Here is an 11,222-nt window from a genome sequence, read left to right as displayed (position 1 = left end):
TTAGAGTGAGAGGGGAGAGTTTAAAAGAGATGTGCAGGATAAGTGTTTTTTTAAATCTCTCGGCTCTGCAACACACGATTGGCAATTTGTATTCCTGAGCCCGGACTCGGACACATCTCTACTTTTGAGGCGAGAAAAGTGTGATTGGGACACGACCGGGTGAGTTTTAAATCAGTTTTTGATATCCTAGTCTGCGATTTGACAAACCCCCGAAAAATTGGGATTTTAAACAAAAACAACGAAAGATTATTTCCTACTATTCCACAAATGCTTGATGTTGTGGATGCAGTCCGTTCGGCTTCTGATCACCTTTGCAAATAAATAAATGTTTGTTTGTTGCAGTGCGGGAAGGTCGAAGTCAAGGTAGGGAGGACTTATTCCTCCAAGTCTGCGTTGCTGCCGACTGCTGCTTTCGTGGCTCGTTGGACCGGCCAGACGGTGAGAAGTGGAGGTGCACTGACGTCCCTGGCATTTGGGGGGGGGGGGACGGGGGGACGGGTGTGTGCAATTGCGCGCATGAGACGGGCGGCTGGTATCACAGCTCAAGCGCTGGGAGGTAGAAGCAGCTCAAGAGCTGGTGGGTAGATGCAGTGCAAGCGCTGGTACATAGATGCAGTGCAAGAGCTGGTAGGTAGAAGAAGTGCAAGCGCTGGGTATAGATGCAGTGCATGAACTGGTGCAGATGCAGTGCAAGCGCTGGTAGTTGGAAACAGTGCAAGCGCTGGGTATAGATGCAGTGCAAGCGCTGGTATAGATGCAGTGCAAGAACTGGTGCAGATGCAGTGCAAGCGCTGGGTATAGATGCAGTGCAAGCGCTGGGTATAGATGCAGTGCATGAACTGGTGCAGATGCAGTGCAAGCGCTGGTAGTTGGAAACAGTGCAAGCGCTGGGTATAGATGCAGTGCAAGCGCTGGTATAGATGCAGTGCAAGAACTGGTGCAGATGCAGTGCAAGCGCTGGGTATAGATGCAGTGCAAGCGCTGGGTATAGATGCAGTGCAAGCGCTAGTAGTTGGAAACAGTGCAAGCGCTGGTAGTTGGAAACAGTGCAAGAACTGGTGCAGATGCAACGCAAGAGACGCTCCTCTGGACGGCAAGGGGGATTTGGTGTGGGATGCCAGTGGGTGATGGATGCAGTGAGCCCGGCTCCCACCATGTGGACCTCGCAGGAGGTGCCAAACTAAGCATGCATCTCAACGCCTCGGAGAACATCACAGCGCCAGATACATTGGACGAGTTGGCCATCGCCTCGGTGTTTGGCACCATATTGTCCATCATGTACGTGGCCGGCGTGGCGGGCAATGTCTACACCCTGATGGTGATGCGCCAGTCCATGAGATCTGCCGCCTCCGTCTACATCTCCATCGTCAACCTGGCCCTGGCCGATCTCCTCTACCTCTCCACCATCCCATTCATTGTCTGCACCTACTTGGCCAAGACCTGGTACTTTGGCGACGTGGGCTGCAGGGTCCTGCTGAGCCTAGACCTCCTGACCATGCACGCCAGCATCTTCACACTCACTGTGATGTGCACCGAGCGCTACCTGGCCGTGGCCAAACCCTTGGAGACGGCCAGGCGATCCAAGGGCTACAGGAAGGCCATCGCCGGCACGGTGTGGGTGGTCAGCTTCCTCCTGGCCCTGCCCGTCATGTCCATGTTCAAGATGCAGGAGAGCCGGGTGGACAACGGGGCCATCAAGCGGACCTGCGCCGGCACTTGGAGCCCGGAGTCTTACACCGTCTACTTGACTGTACTTTTCAGCACCAGCATCGTGGCGCCGGGGATGATCATCGGCTACCTGTACACCCAGCTGGCACGGACCTACCTGAAATCCCAAAGGAAGGCGTTGACAAAGAGCGAGAACAAGCAAGCGTCCAAACAGAGAGTGGTCCTGATGATCTTCAGCATCGTGGTGGTCTTCTGGGCGTGCTTCCTACCCTTCTGGGTCTGGCAACTTATCCCCCTCTATTCCACCAGCCTCAACATGACCCAACGGACGATAACGTGCGTCAACTACTTGATGACCTGCCTGACTTACAGTAACAGTTGCATTAACCCCTTCCTGTACACGCTGCTGACCAAGAACTACAAGGAGTACCTGAAACAAAGGCACAAACACTTCCAGCGATCAGGATCCACGTCGTTCAGACGAAGCGCTAGCCTGCGGCGATCCATTAAATCCATCTCTTCGTGTAACCACAACAGCAACTCTCCCGAGACTGTGGGCATGGTTCACTTGAAAGGGTCGAAGTGACACTGTCCGTGTCTAAAATATCATCTTCGCTCAAGCCTTCAGGTAGGGATTTAAACAATGTCTGCACCTTGTACCTTGCACCGTGAATAATGTGAACAGCAAACACCATTCAGACAGTTCAGGCAAACGCTCCAGTTCGCAATTCACTTTACAATTGAATCGCATTACTAATGGAGCGGTGCATTTATTTTTGCTGGTTAAACCAATGATTTTATTGTAGCCCCTGAGCGTACGGATATAAATTTAAGTGAAATTGTCAAACAAAATACCACCGTTAATCTTGGGAAATCTATCCACGTTTGTTACAATTTGTCCATTTTCTTGGATTGTAACAAATTATAAATATGCTTTCAACACTTACATTGTACATTGCTTGTCAACCCACTTCATTTACAGTATATTCAAACAACGAGAAGGATTAATAAATCCCAGTTTCAGTAGCTACAAGGAACTGCAGATGCTGGTTTACAACAAATAAAACACAAAGTGTGGGAGTGACTCAGTTTAGATGGACGTTTCGGACGAGAACCTTTCTTCAGACCAAAACATGGCCTGTCCATGTCCTCTCGAGATGCTGCCTGACCTGCTGAGTTACTCCAGCACTTTGTGGTCTATTTCCCCCCATTTTGAAAATATTATTCTTTGTAGTTACATTTATTACGCCTAATATCTAGACTATATTGCATTGAGTCTTTTTGTGAACAAAACTCACCGTTAAATAATTACATTTCAAGGATCATAGGGAAAATATATATCAGTGGGAATAGTTAAAGTTTATCTGCCAAGTGAATTAAACTCTGAATATCGAAACAGTGAGCTGGGATTAGGTACAGTCATAACTGAAGAAAGATTGTGGTAAAATTTGATTACTAAAGGACTAAATTTAATTCAGTCAACTTATTTTGGGAGCCACATTAAATTAAACATAAAACTGCACTGCGAACATCTGGTTACCTTCATTAATTTTCTGCATCAAATGATTTCAATGCAGCTCTGTTGGGACAGATTATAATTCATAATAAATAGAGACTTGGAATGGTTTCGTTTAGAGACACAGCATAGAAGCAGGTCCTTCAGCTCACTGAGTCAACACCGACCATCGATCACCCACTCCATGTTATCCCAATTTTTCATCCACTCCCTACAAACTAGGGGCAATTTACAGAAGCCAATTAACCTCCAAACCCACACGTCTTTGGGATGTGGGAGGAAACCGGAGCACCCGGAGGAAACTCAGACTGTCACAGGGAGAACATGCAAACTCCACACAGACAGCGCCCGAAGTCAGGATTGAACCTGGATTTCTGGCGCTGTGAGGCAGTGGCTCTACCAGCTGTGCTGCCCATTTCCATCATATTCAGGAAAAAAATGTTACATTTACAAAAAGTTCATTTATGAAACATTAACAACAATCAAGTCAAGTCAAGTAAAGTCAATTTTATTTGTATAGCACATTTAAAAACAACCCACGTTGACCAAAGTGCTGTACATCAGATCAGGTACTAAGAACGAACGCACAATGGCACACAAACATAACAGCACATACATAAACAATTCACAGCGCCCCCTCAGAGGGCCTCAAACGCTAGGGAGTAGAAATATGTTTTGAGCCTGGACATTGAGTCGATGGAGGGGGCAGTTCTGATGGGGAGAGGGATGCTGTTCCACAGTCTAGGAGCTGCAACCGCAAAAGCGCAGTCACCCCTGAGCTTAAGCCTAGACCGCGGGATAGTGAGTAGCCCCAAGTCGGCCGATCTGAGGGACCTGGAGATAGAGTGGTGGGTTAGAAGATTTTTGATATGGGGGGGGGGAAGCCCATTTAGGGCTTTGTATATGAATAGGAGGAGCTTGAAGTTGATTCTGTACTGTACTGGGAGCCAGTGGAGAGAGGCCAGAATCGGGGTGATGTGGTCCCTTTTACGGAGTCAGATTCAGAAGTGTTATTGGGCATCCTGAGACATAAGCATCTGATTTTCTTTCCTTTTCTCCATCAGGTGAATAACAGTGAGAATAAATACTTTGTATGAATTTGGCCCAAGTCAACTATGTGCACTCATTTGCACTGGTGGATCATGGTTTCCACAAACTCAGCACAATCAATTCCAGTGAGGAAACTTTCCCATAACGATACAGCTAAGTATTGTTAAGAAATACAAATAAATGCAATGGATGCAACAGAAAATCATATAGCAAGAATGCACGGCTGCTAAAAGATACATTTCTGAGAAGCGAGATGCCAGAGATGGTTCTTTCAGTTTAACAGCAGATATCATTCCTGCCTGTTTGTCTTCCATCAGCAAATAGAGTCACACTGTGTGGAAACAGGGCCTTCAGCCCAGCTTACCCTCACAGGTGAACATGTCCCATCTACACTAGTCCAACTTGCCTGCATTTGGCAAGATCATAAGGATGGCACACTGTCACAGCAGTAGAGTTGCTATGTCCAGGTTTAGGAAAATGTATTCCCAACAACCATCAGGCTATTAAACACAACCAAATAAGCTCTGAACTACATAAACTAGAGGGCATTGCTTTTGTCTTTTTGCACTATAGTTGGGGTTTTTTTTTGTATATGTGAATGTGTATGTATTTGTGTGTGTATATATGGAGATATACACACACACACACACACACACACATACATATATGCATATATTGTATATAACTTTTATCTGTTTATTATACTATTTACAGCGTATTATGTTTATATATTCCGTTGTGCTGCTGCAAGAATTTCATTGTTATTTGGGACATGCAACAATAAAACACTCTTGACAAGTGGAGAGCATTCTACCACACATCAGACTTGTACCTTGTAGATGGTGGACAGACATCTGCTGTCAGAGAGATCAATGGTTTCTTTATTGTCATGCGGACAGAGATACAGTGAAATGCTTGTTCTGCGTGCCATCCAGCAGAACACACTATTCACTATACACAATAGATCCTGCGCTGAATAGCACGCAGAGAGAAGTCACGTCCCAGTGCCATCTTGCAACTTCCAAGTCACTGAAAAGGCCGATCTTGGCCCAAGGAGACTTGCAATTGTTATATTCTCACGTTAAGGCCCGGTGTCCTGGCGGCACTGGATCTCTACAGTAAGGGTCGGCCTGGCCCAGCGCGATGCCATCGGTTACTCTCATCGCCACTCCGTACAGCTGCTGCTCGATCTGCCCACTCACCAGGCTGCTGCAGGGCCTCCCACGGCCACCTCCACGAGTCACATGAATATTTTTTCCCCGTTACCATTTAAGCTGACGCCTAAACATGTCAAGCAGTAGTGTTTGCTTCAGAGATCTTTCTCAAAGTCGAGCATGGCCATCCTAAATTTATGACATTTAAAAGAAATATCGAAGATAAGTTCTATCTTATTTACAATTTACAATCGATAAGGTTCTCGACCCAAAACGTCACCTATTCCTTTTCTCCAAAGATGCTGCCTGACCCGCTGGGTTACTCCAACTTTTGTGTGTCTATCGTCTGAGAAAACAATACATTGTTCCCAGTGGACTATGTCCCGTTTCCAAAAGAAACAAAACTAATGCATTGATCCCAATCCTTAGATCATCGTTGAATAAGATGATAATGTTGCACCATGTTTCATGCATAGGATAACAGGCCACCAAGACCCATCAGTTTTGGATAGACACAAAATGCTGGAGTAACTCAGCAGGGTCAGGCAGCATCTCTGGAGACAAGGAATAGGTGACGTTTCAGGTCGAGACCCTAAATCTGTACACTGTGAATGGCTCGACTGTAATCATGTATTGTCTTTCTGCAGACATGTTAGCACGCAACAAAAGCTTTTTCACGGTACCTCAGTACCAGTGACAATAAACTAACCTCAAACTTGCGTTCCCTTGATGTTTTTCATGGATTCCACCATCTTTTGTCTTGTTCTGACCCCTGCAACACCGACCCAGTGTCAGTACCAAGACTGCCCCTGCCCAGTCTGATGAATGGTTGACCCAAAACATCACCCATACCTTTTTCTCCAGAGATGCTGCCTGGCCGGCTGAGTTACGCCAGCACCTTGTGTCTATCTACTCCAAGACAATACGTGTTTAAGGACAAGATTCTGGATTTTTAAGAACTTTGGAACTTGAAGGATACAAGATGGTACTGGAAACTTGACAACTCATGTCCTGCCTCCGTGTAATCTACTATTGGGAATGATTGGGCTCATGTATGTTAAGATTTACTGAATTGTATGCAAAAAATGTTTGCCGCACCTAGGTGCATGTGACAATAAAGCACCATGGGACAAGTGTAGAGAAGGGCATCACAGACAGGTAGGTATAGGAGAGGTTTATTACCAGGTTGCCAAGATGGTTAAGTATGAGAAATAAGATCGGAAAAGAGGAAATTAGAAGCTATATAAAAAAGGTTTTCAATATGATGACAGGTTTGGTGGGGTAGGTGGAGGCAAACTAAGGATTGGGTCACGAGTCAGTCATAAAGCGTGGAAACTGGCCCTTCGGCCCAAATTGCCCACACCAACCAACATGTCCCATCTGCACTAGTCCCACCTGCATTTCCATCTAAACCTAAAAATCCATGTTCCTGTCTAAAGGTATCACAAAATGCTGGAGCAACGCAGCAGGTCAAGCAGCATATTGGAGAGAAGGAATGGGTGATGTTTTGGGTCGAGACCCTTCTTCAGATTGAAGAAGGGTCTCGACCCGAAACGTCACCCATTCCTTCTCTCCAAGATGCTGCCTGACCTGCTGAGTTACTCCAACATTTTGATACCTTCGATTTATACTTCTCTAAATGTTTCTTAAACATTGTGACAGTATCTGCGTGGGTGGGAGTTTAGAGTGAAAGATTTACAATTCTTGTCAAAAGTCTATGTGAAGTGAGAAATTTCACTCAGTTTCAGGATCTGAAATACTCAATTCATACGTTGTTTAACTGATCTCCCGGTGGCCGAGCACTTCAACTCCCCCTCCCATTCCCAGTCTGACCTTTCTGTCATGGGTCTCCTCCAGTGCCATAGTAAGGCCCATCGGAAATTGGAGGAACAGCACCTCATATTTCGTCTGGGCAGTTTGCAGCCCAGTGGTATGAACATCGACTTCTCCAACTTCAGATAGTTCCTCTGTCCCTCTCTTCCCCTCCTCCTTCCCAGATCTCCCTCTATCTTCCTGTCTCCACCTATATCCTTCCTTTGTCCCACCCCCCTGACATCAGTCTGAAGGGTCTCGACCGGAAACTTCACCCATTCCTTCTCTCCCGAGATGCTGCCTGACCTGCTGAGTTACTCCAGCATTTTGTGAATAAATACCTTCGATTTGTACCAGCATCTGCAGTTATTTTCTTATACAAGTTGTTTCTTAAATTGTTAAGTAATTTTAGAAAGGAGCCGGAAGTCATGGCATCATGCAAATAATTCCAAGATGTGGGCCTAATCATGGCAGCTTTTTCAAAGATCTCAGAGTCACAGTGGGCAGATTGTGATGGACAACCGTTTATTTGAGCTAAAAATGCCAAGCCTACGCAGAAAACAACTGGAACGATAAGTGTGGGCTTGTGAACTCAAATGCATAGCAACCAAAAGGAACATTAGCTGCTTGCTCATGATTTTTCAGTTATATACGTTCACGTGCATCTTGAACAATTAATTTTGACCTCTGTTCAGAAGGCTAATTATTTTTTTAAACGCCACATCTCAAATGCATCACAGCATTTCATGAATACATGTGTTTTGGTTTTCTACATGAAGCCGATTTGAAGAGTTAGAAGATTAAAAATGAATATAATTTATAAATAAAAGCAATTTAAAGGGAATATGTGCGGTCTTTAAAATGCAATGACAACATTTCGCTTATAGTCTTCAGAGACACTCTAGACATGTAGCGCAGAAACAGGACCTTCAGTCCGCCTTGTCCGCACCGACCAGTGATCACCCTGTACACTCGCACTAACCTACAGGCTCGGGACAATTTACAATTTATTTACTGAAGCTAATTAACCTAGCTTTTTGCTGTGTGGGAGGAAACCAGAACACCCAGAGAAAATACACGCGGTCACAGAGAGAACGTACAAACTCCGTACAGACAGCACCTGTGGAAAGAATCGAACCCGGGTCTCAGGCAAGGCAGCAACACTATCGCTGTGCCACCACCACCCCAATTCATGTTCCGGTCAGTGTTACACAAAATATTAAATAGTCCAGATCTTATTTAAGATTCTGGGCGGCACGGTGGCACAGCAGTAGAGCTGCTGCCTTACAGCGCTGGAGACCCAGGTTCGATCCTGACTACGGGTGCTGACTGTATGTAATTTGTACGTTCTCCCCGTGACCTGTGTGGGTTTTCTCCGTGATCTTCAGTTTCCTCCCAAAATGTACAGGTTTGTAGGTTAATTGGCTTGGTATAAGTGTAAAGTGTCCCGAGTTGTGTGCAGGATAGCATTAATGTGCTGGGATCGCTGGTCGGCACAGACTCGGTGTGCTGAAGGGCCTGTTTCTGCACAGTATATCTCAACTAAACAAAAATATGATCCAAATGAATACTGGAAATCCCAGTGTTTATACATAATGTTTACATTTATATAGAAACAAGCTCATGGTTTATTGCTTGTGAGGGTATAAATTGGAGTTATACAAGCCTGAATCTGAGACATAGTCATACAGCACTGAAACCGGCCCTTTGGCCTACGCTGACCAAATTGTCCCATCTAAGCTAGTCTTATTTGCCTGAATTTGGTCCATATTTAAACCTTTCCTGTTGTTATCATACCTGCCTCAACTACCGCCTCTGGCAACTCATTCCACAAACACACCACCCCCCCCAGTGGAAAAGTTGCCCCTTCGGATTCTGTTAAATCGTTCCCCTCCCTCCTTAAACCTACATGCTCTGGTTCTTGATTCCCTTACTTTACAGATACACAGAGGAAGCAGGCCTTTCGGCCCAGTGAATCCGTGCTGACCAGCGATCACCCCATAAACTAGCACTATCCTACCACACCAGGGACAATTTAAAATGTTACCGAAGTCAATTAACCTACGAACCTGTACGTCTTTGAAGTGTGAGAGGAAACCAGAGCACCCGGAGAAAACCCACGTGGTCACAGGGGGATTGTATGAACTCCACACGCTGTGCCACTGTCCCGCCCCTTCCAATTGTATTTGAGTTTATCTTGATTGCATTTCTGTATGGTATATCTGATCTGCTAACATGCAAAACAAAGCTTTCCACTGTACCTCAGTACATGTGACAATCATAAACCTAGACCCATGTGACCAACCCAAAGGAGAAAACATTAAAGGTCAATCTGCGAATTGGTCCAAATTTCTTTTACATCCAAAGTTCTTTTTTTTTATTTTTAAGTCAAACAATAACTAGTCAAGGACATAGTTATTCTCAAAATACACAGTTATTCTGACAGCATAATTTGTCAAAAGATTGCAATTGCCAAGTCTTCACAAGGTCAAATAAGAATGAAATGCAGATTCTTGGATCAGTTAAACCAGCACTCCTTTGGAAGTCTGTGGATAGTAATCGAGCAGGTCAAGGCTGCAAACTATCGATTTTTGGAAAATAAGCTGGGATATACAAGTGAGTCGATTGATTTTATGTTCTTGAATCTTTGGTGGCTAAGACCAAAAATGCCTGATGCTCTGGGTAGAGTCCCACCTCTACTGATATTCGCAGAAATAAATGCACAATAATTTGAAGACAAACCCTAATTTGAAGACGACTCCAAATTGCCTTGGCCATCCCAAGGACTTCAAGCTTCTTGCACTATATATATATATATATACATATTTTTTAATTTATTGAACTTTTTTTCTGTACATTACATTATCTATTGAGTATTGGATTTACTAAGCAGTTGTGCTGCTGCAAGTAAGAATTTCTGTGTTAATATTGTTCCTGCACAATGCACACGATGTTTAATGCCACATTACCTGTTTACAAAGCAATGGTTTATGAATTCACCCAGAACTACACAGTGCTGCTGCAAGTAAGAATTTCTGTGTTAATATTGTTCCTGCACAATGCACACGATGTTTAATGCCACATTACCTGTTTACAAAGCAATGGTTTCTGAATTCACCCAGAACTACACTTGACCTGGATTCTTCAATTGTGACTGTTCCTAATTTTGTAGCAAGTAGGAAAAGATTTCACTGTATGCCCTCAGCGACCTTCAAACACAATTTCCCTCAGGAAAATATAATCCAAGATTATCCCGTTTCTTATCAGAGGCAATAAGAACCGTCACTGAATTAGTGAGAGCTAATCCATAGGTTAGCCTTCTCCAAGGCTTGTAGATTTTCTCAAAGATCAACCACTCAATACACAATATTCACAGTTCTCAATACACGATAGTCCAAGTGAAGCTGGACTGGTATACAGTATAATTATATGAATAGTCAATTACAAAACGTTAGCTCAGCTCCCATTAATGAATAAGCAGTTTCTGTTTTCTAGAACAGACACCCCTCATTTTTTACAACAAAGTCGATTTAAAGGCAAAATACCAAACATAAGCAAAGTGAAATAAAACTCAAGGCAAACTGCGCACTACAAAATCCATCAGATGTATGAAGTAAGACATTACCGCTGTTCTTATATCTATAGAAAGTTAAGGAAACTAGAATTTTGTCTTACAAACTTCTCAAAAGACAACCTGACTAGTTTGGGTTTTCGTACAAGATTAATACTACACAGACCAACAATCTCTTATGGCTTGCAGGTATGTATTGATTATTTTGAAGAATTTACTGTCTAAACTCTGAGCATAGTATAAGTGGATGACATTACAGGTTAGTCTGAAGAAAACAGGTTTTCTAGCACTCCAAACCAATATCTACCAGATGGTAGATTATACAAATATGTCAGGAGATAATATTTGCAACTAGCTGTGGTCACTCACGTGCATAAATCTTCCCAAAAGCATGGATTTAAAATGATTCCGTAGGTGATGCACCAGGGGATTATGGTATCACACAGACTGA

The 11,222-nt window shown here is 44.1% G+C and overlaps 1 protein-coding gene across 4 annotated transcripts in view; it reads left to right on the top strand.

Annotated features, from left to right (window-relative positions):
• The first annotated feature begins 558 nt into the window (after positions 1-558).
• LOC144594477 (urotensin-2 receptor) overlaps positions 559-11,222 on the top strand; it is a 51,269-nt gene continuing 40,605 nt past the window's right edge. For 3 of the 4 annotated variants that reach the window (XM_078401011.1, XM_078401009.1, XM_078401008.1), the window contains exon 1: positions 559-2,296. In XM_078401011.1, coding sequence (XP_078257137.1) covers positions 1,115-2,254 — 1,140 coding nt within the window. In that variant the 5' untranslated portion in view covers positions 559-1,114 and the 3' untranslated portion in view covers positions 2,255-2,296. Of the gene's footprint in view, positions 2,297-4,248; positions 4,289-11,222 lie in introns of those variants that run through there. The other variant, XM_078401012.1, reaches the window with a different exon arrangement.

The sequence above is a fragment of the Rhinoraja longicauda genome, chromosome 6 (assembly GCF_053455715.1).
Source record: "Rhinoraja longicauda isolate Sanriku21f chromosome 6, sRhiLon1.1, whole genome shotgun sequence".
NCBI classification, from domain to species: Eukaryota; Metazoa; Chordata; class Chondrichthyes; order Rajiformes; family Arhynchobatidae; genus Rhinoraja; species Rhinoraja longicauda.
This window is presented reverse-complemented; position numbering and strand designations above follow the sequence as displayed.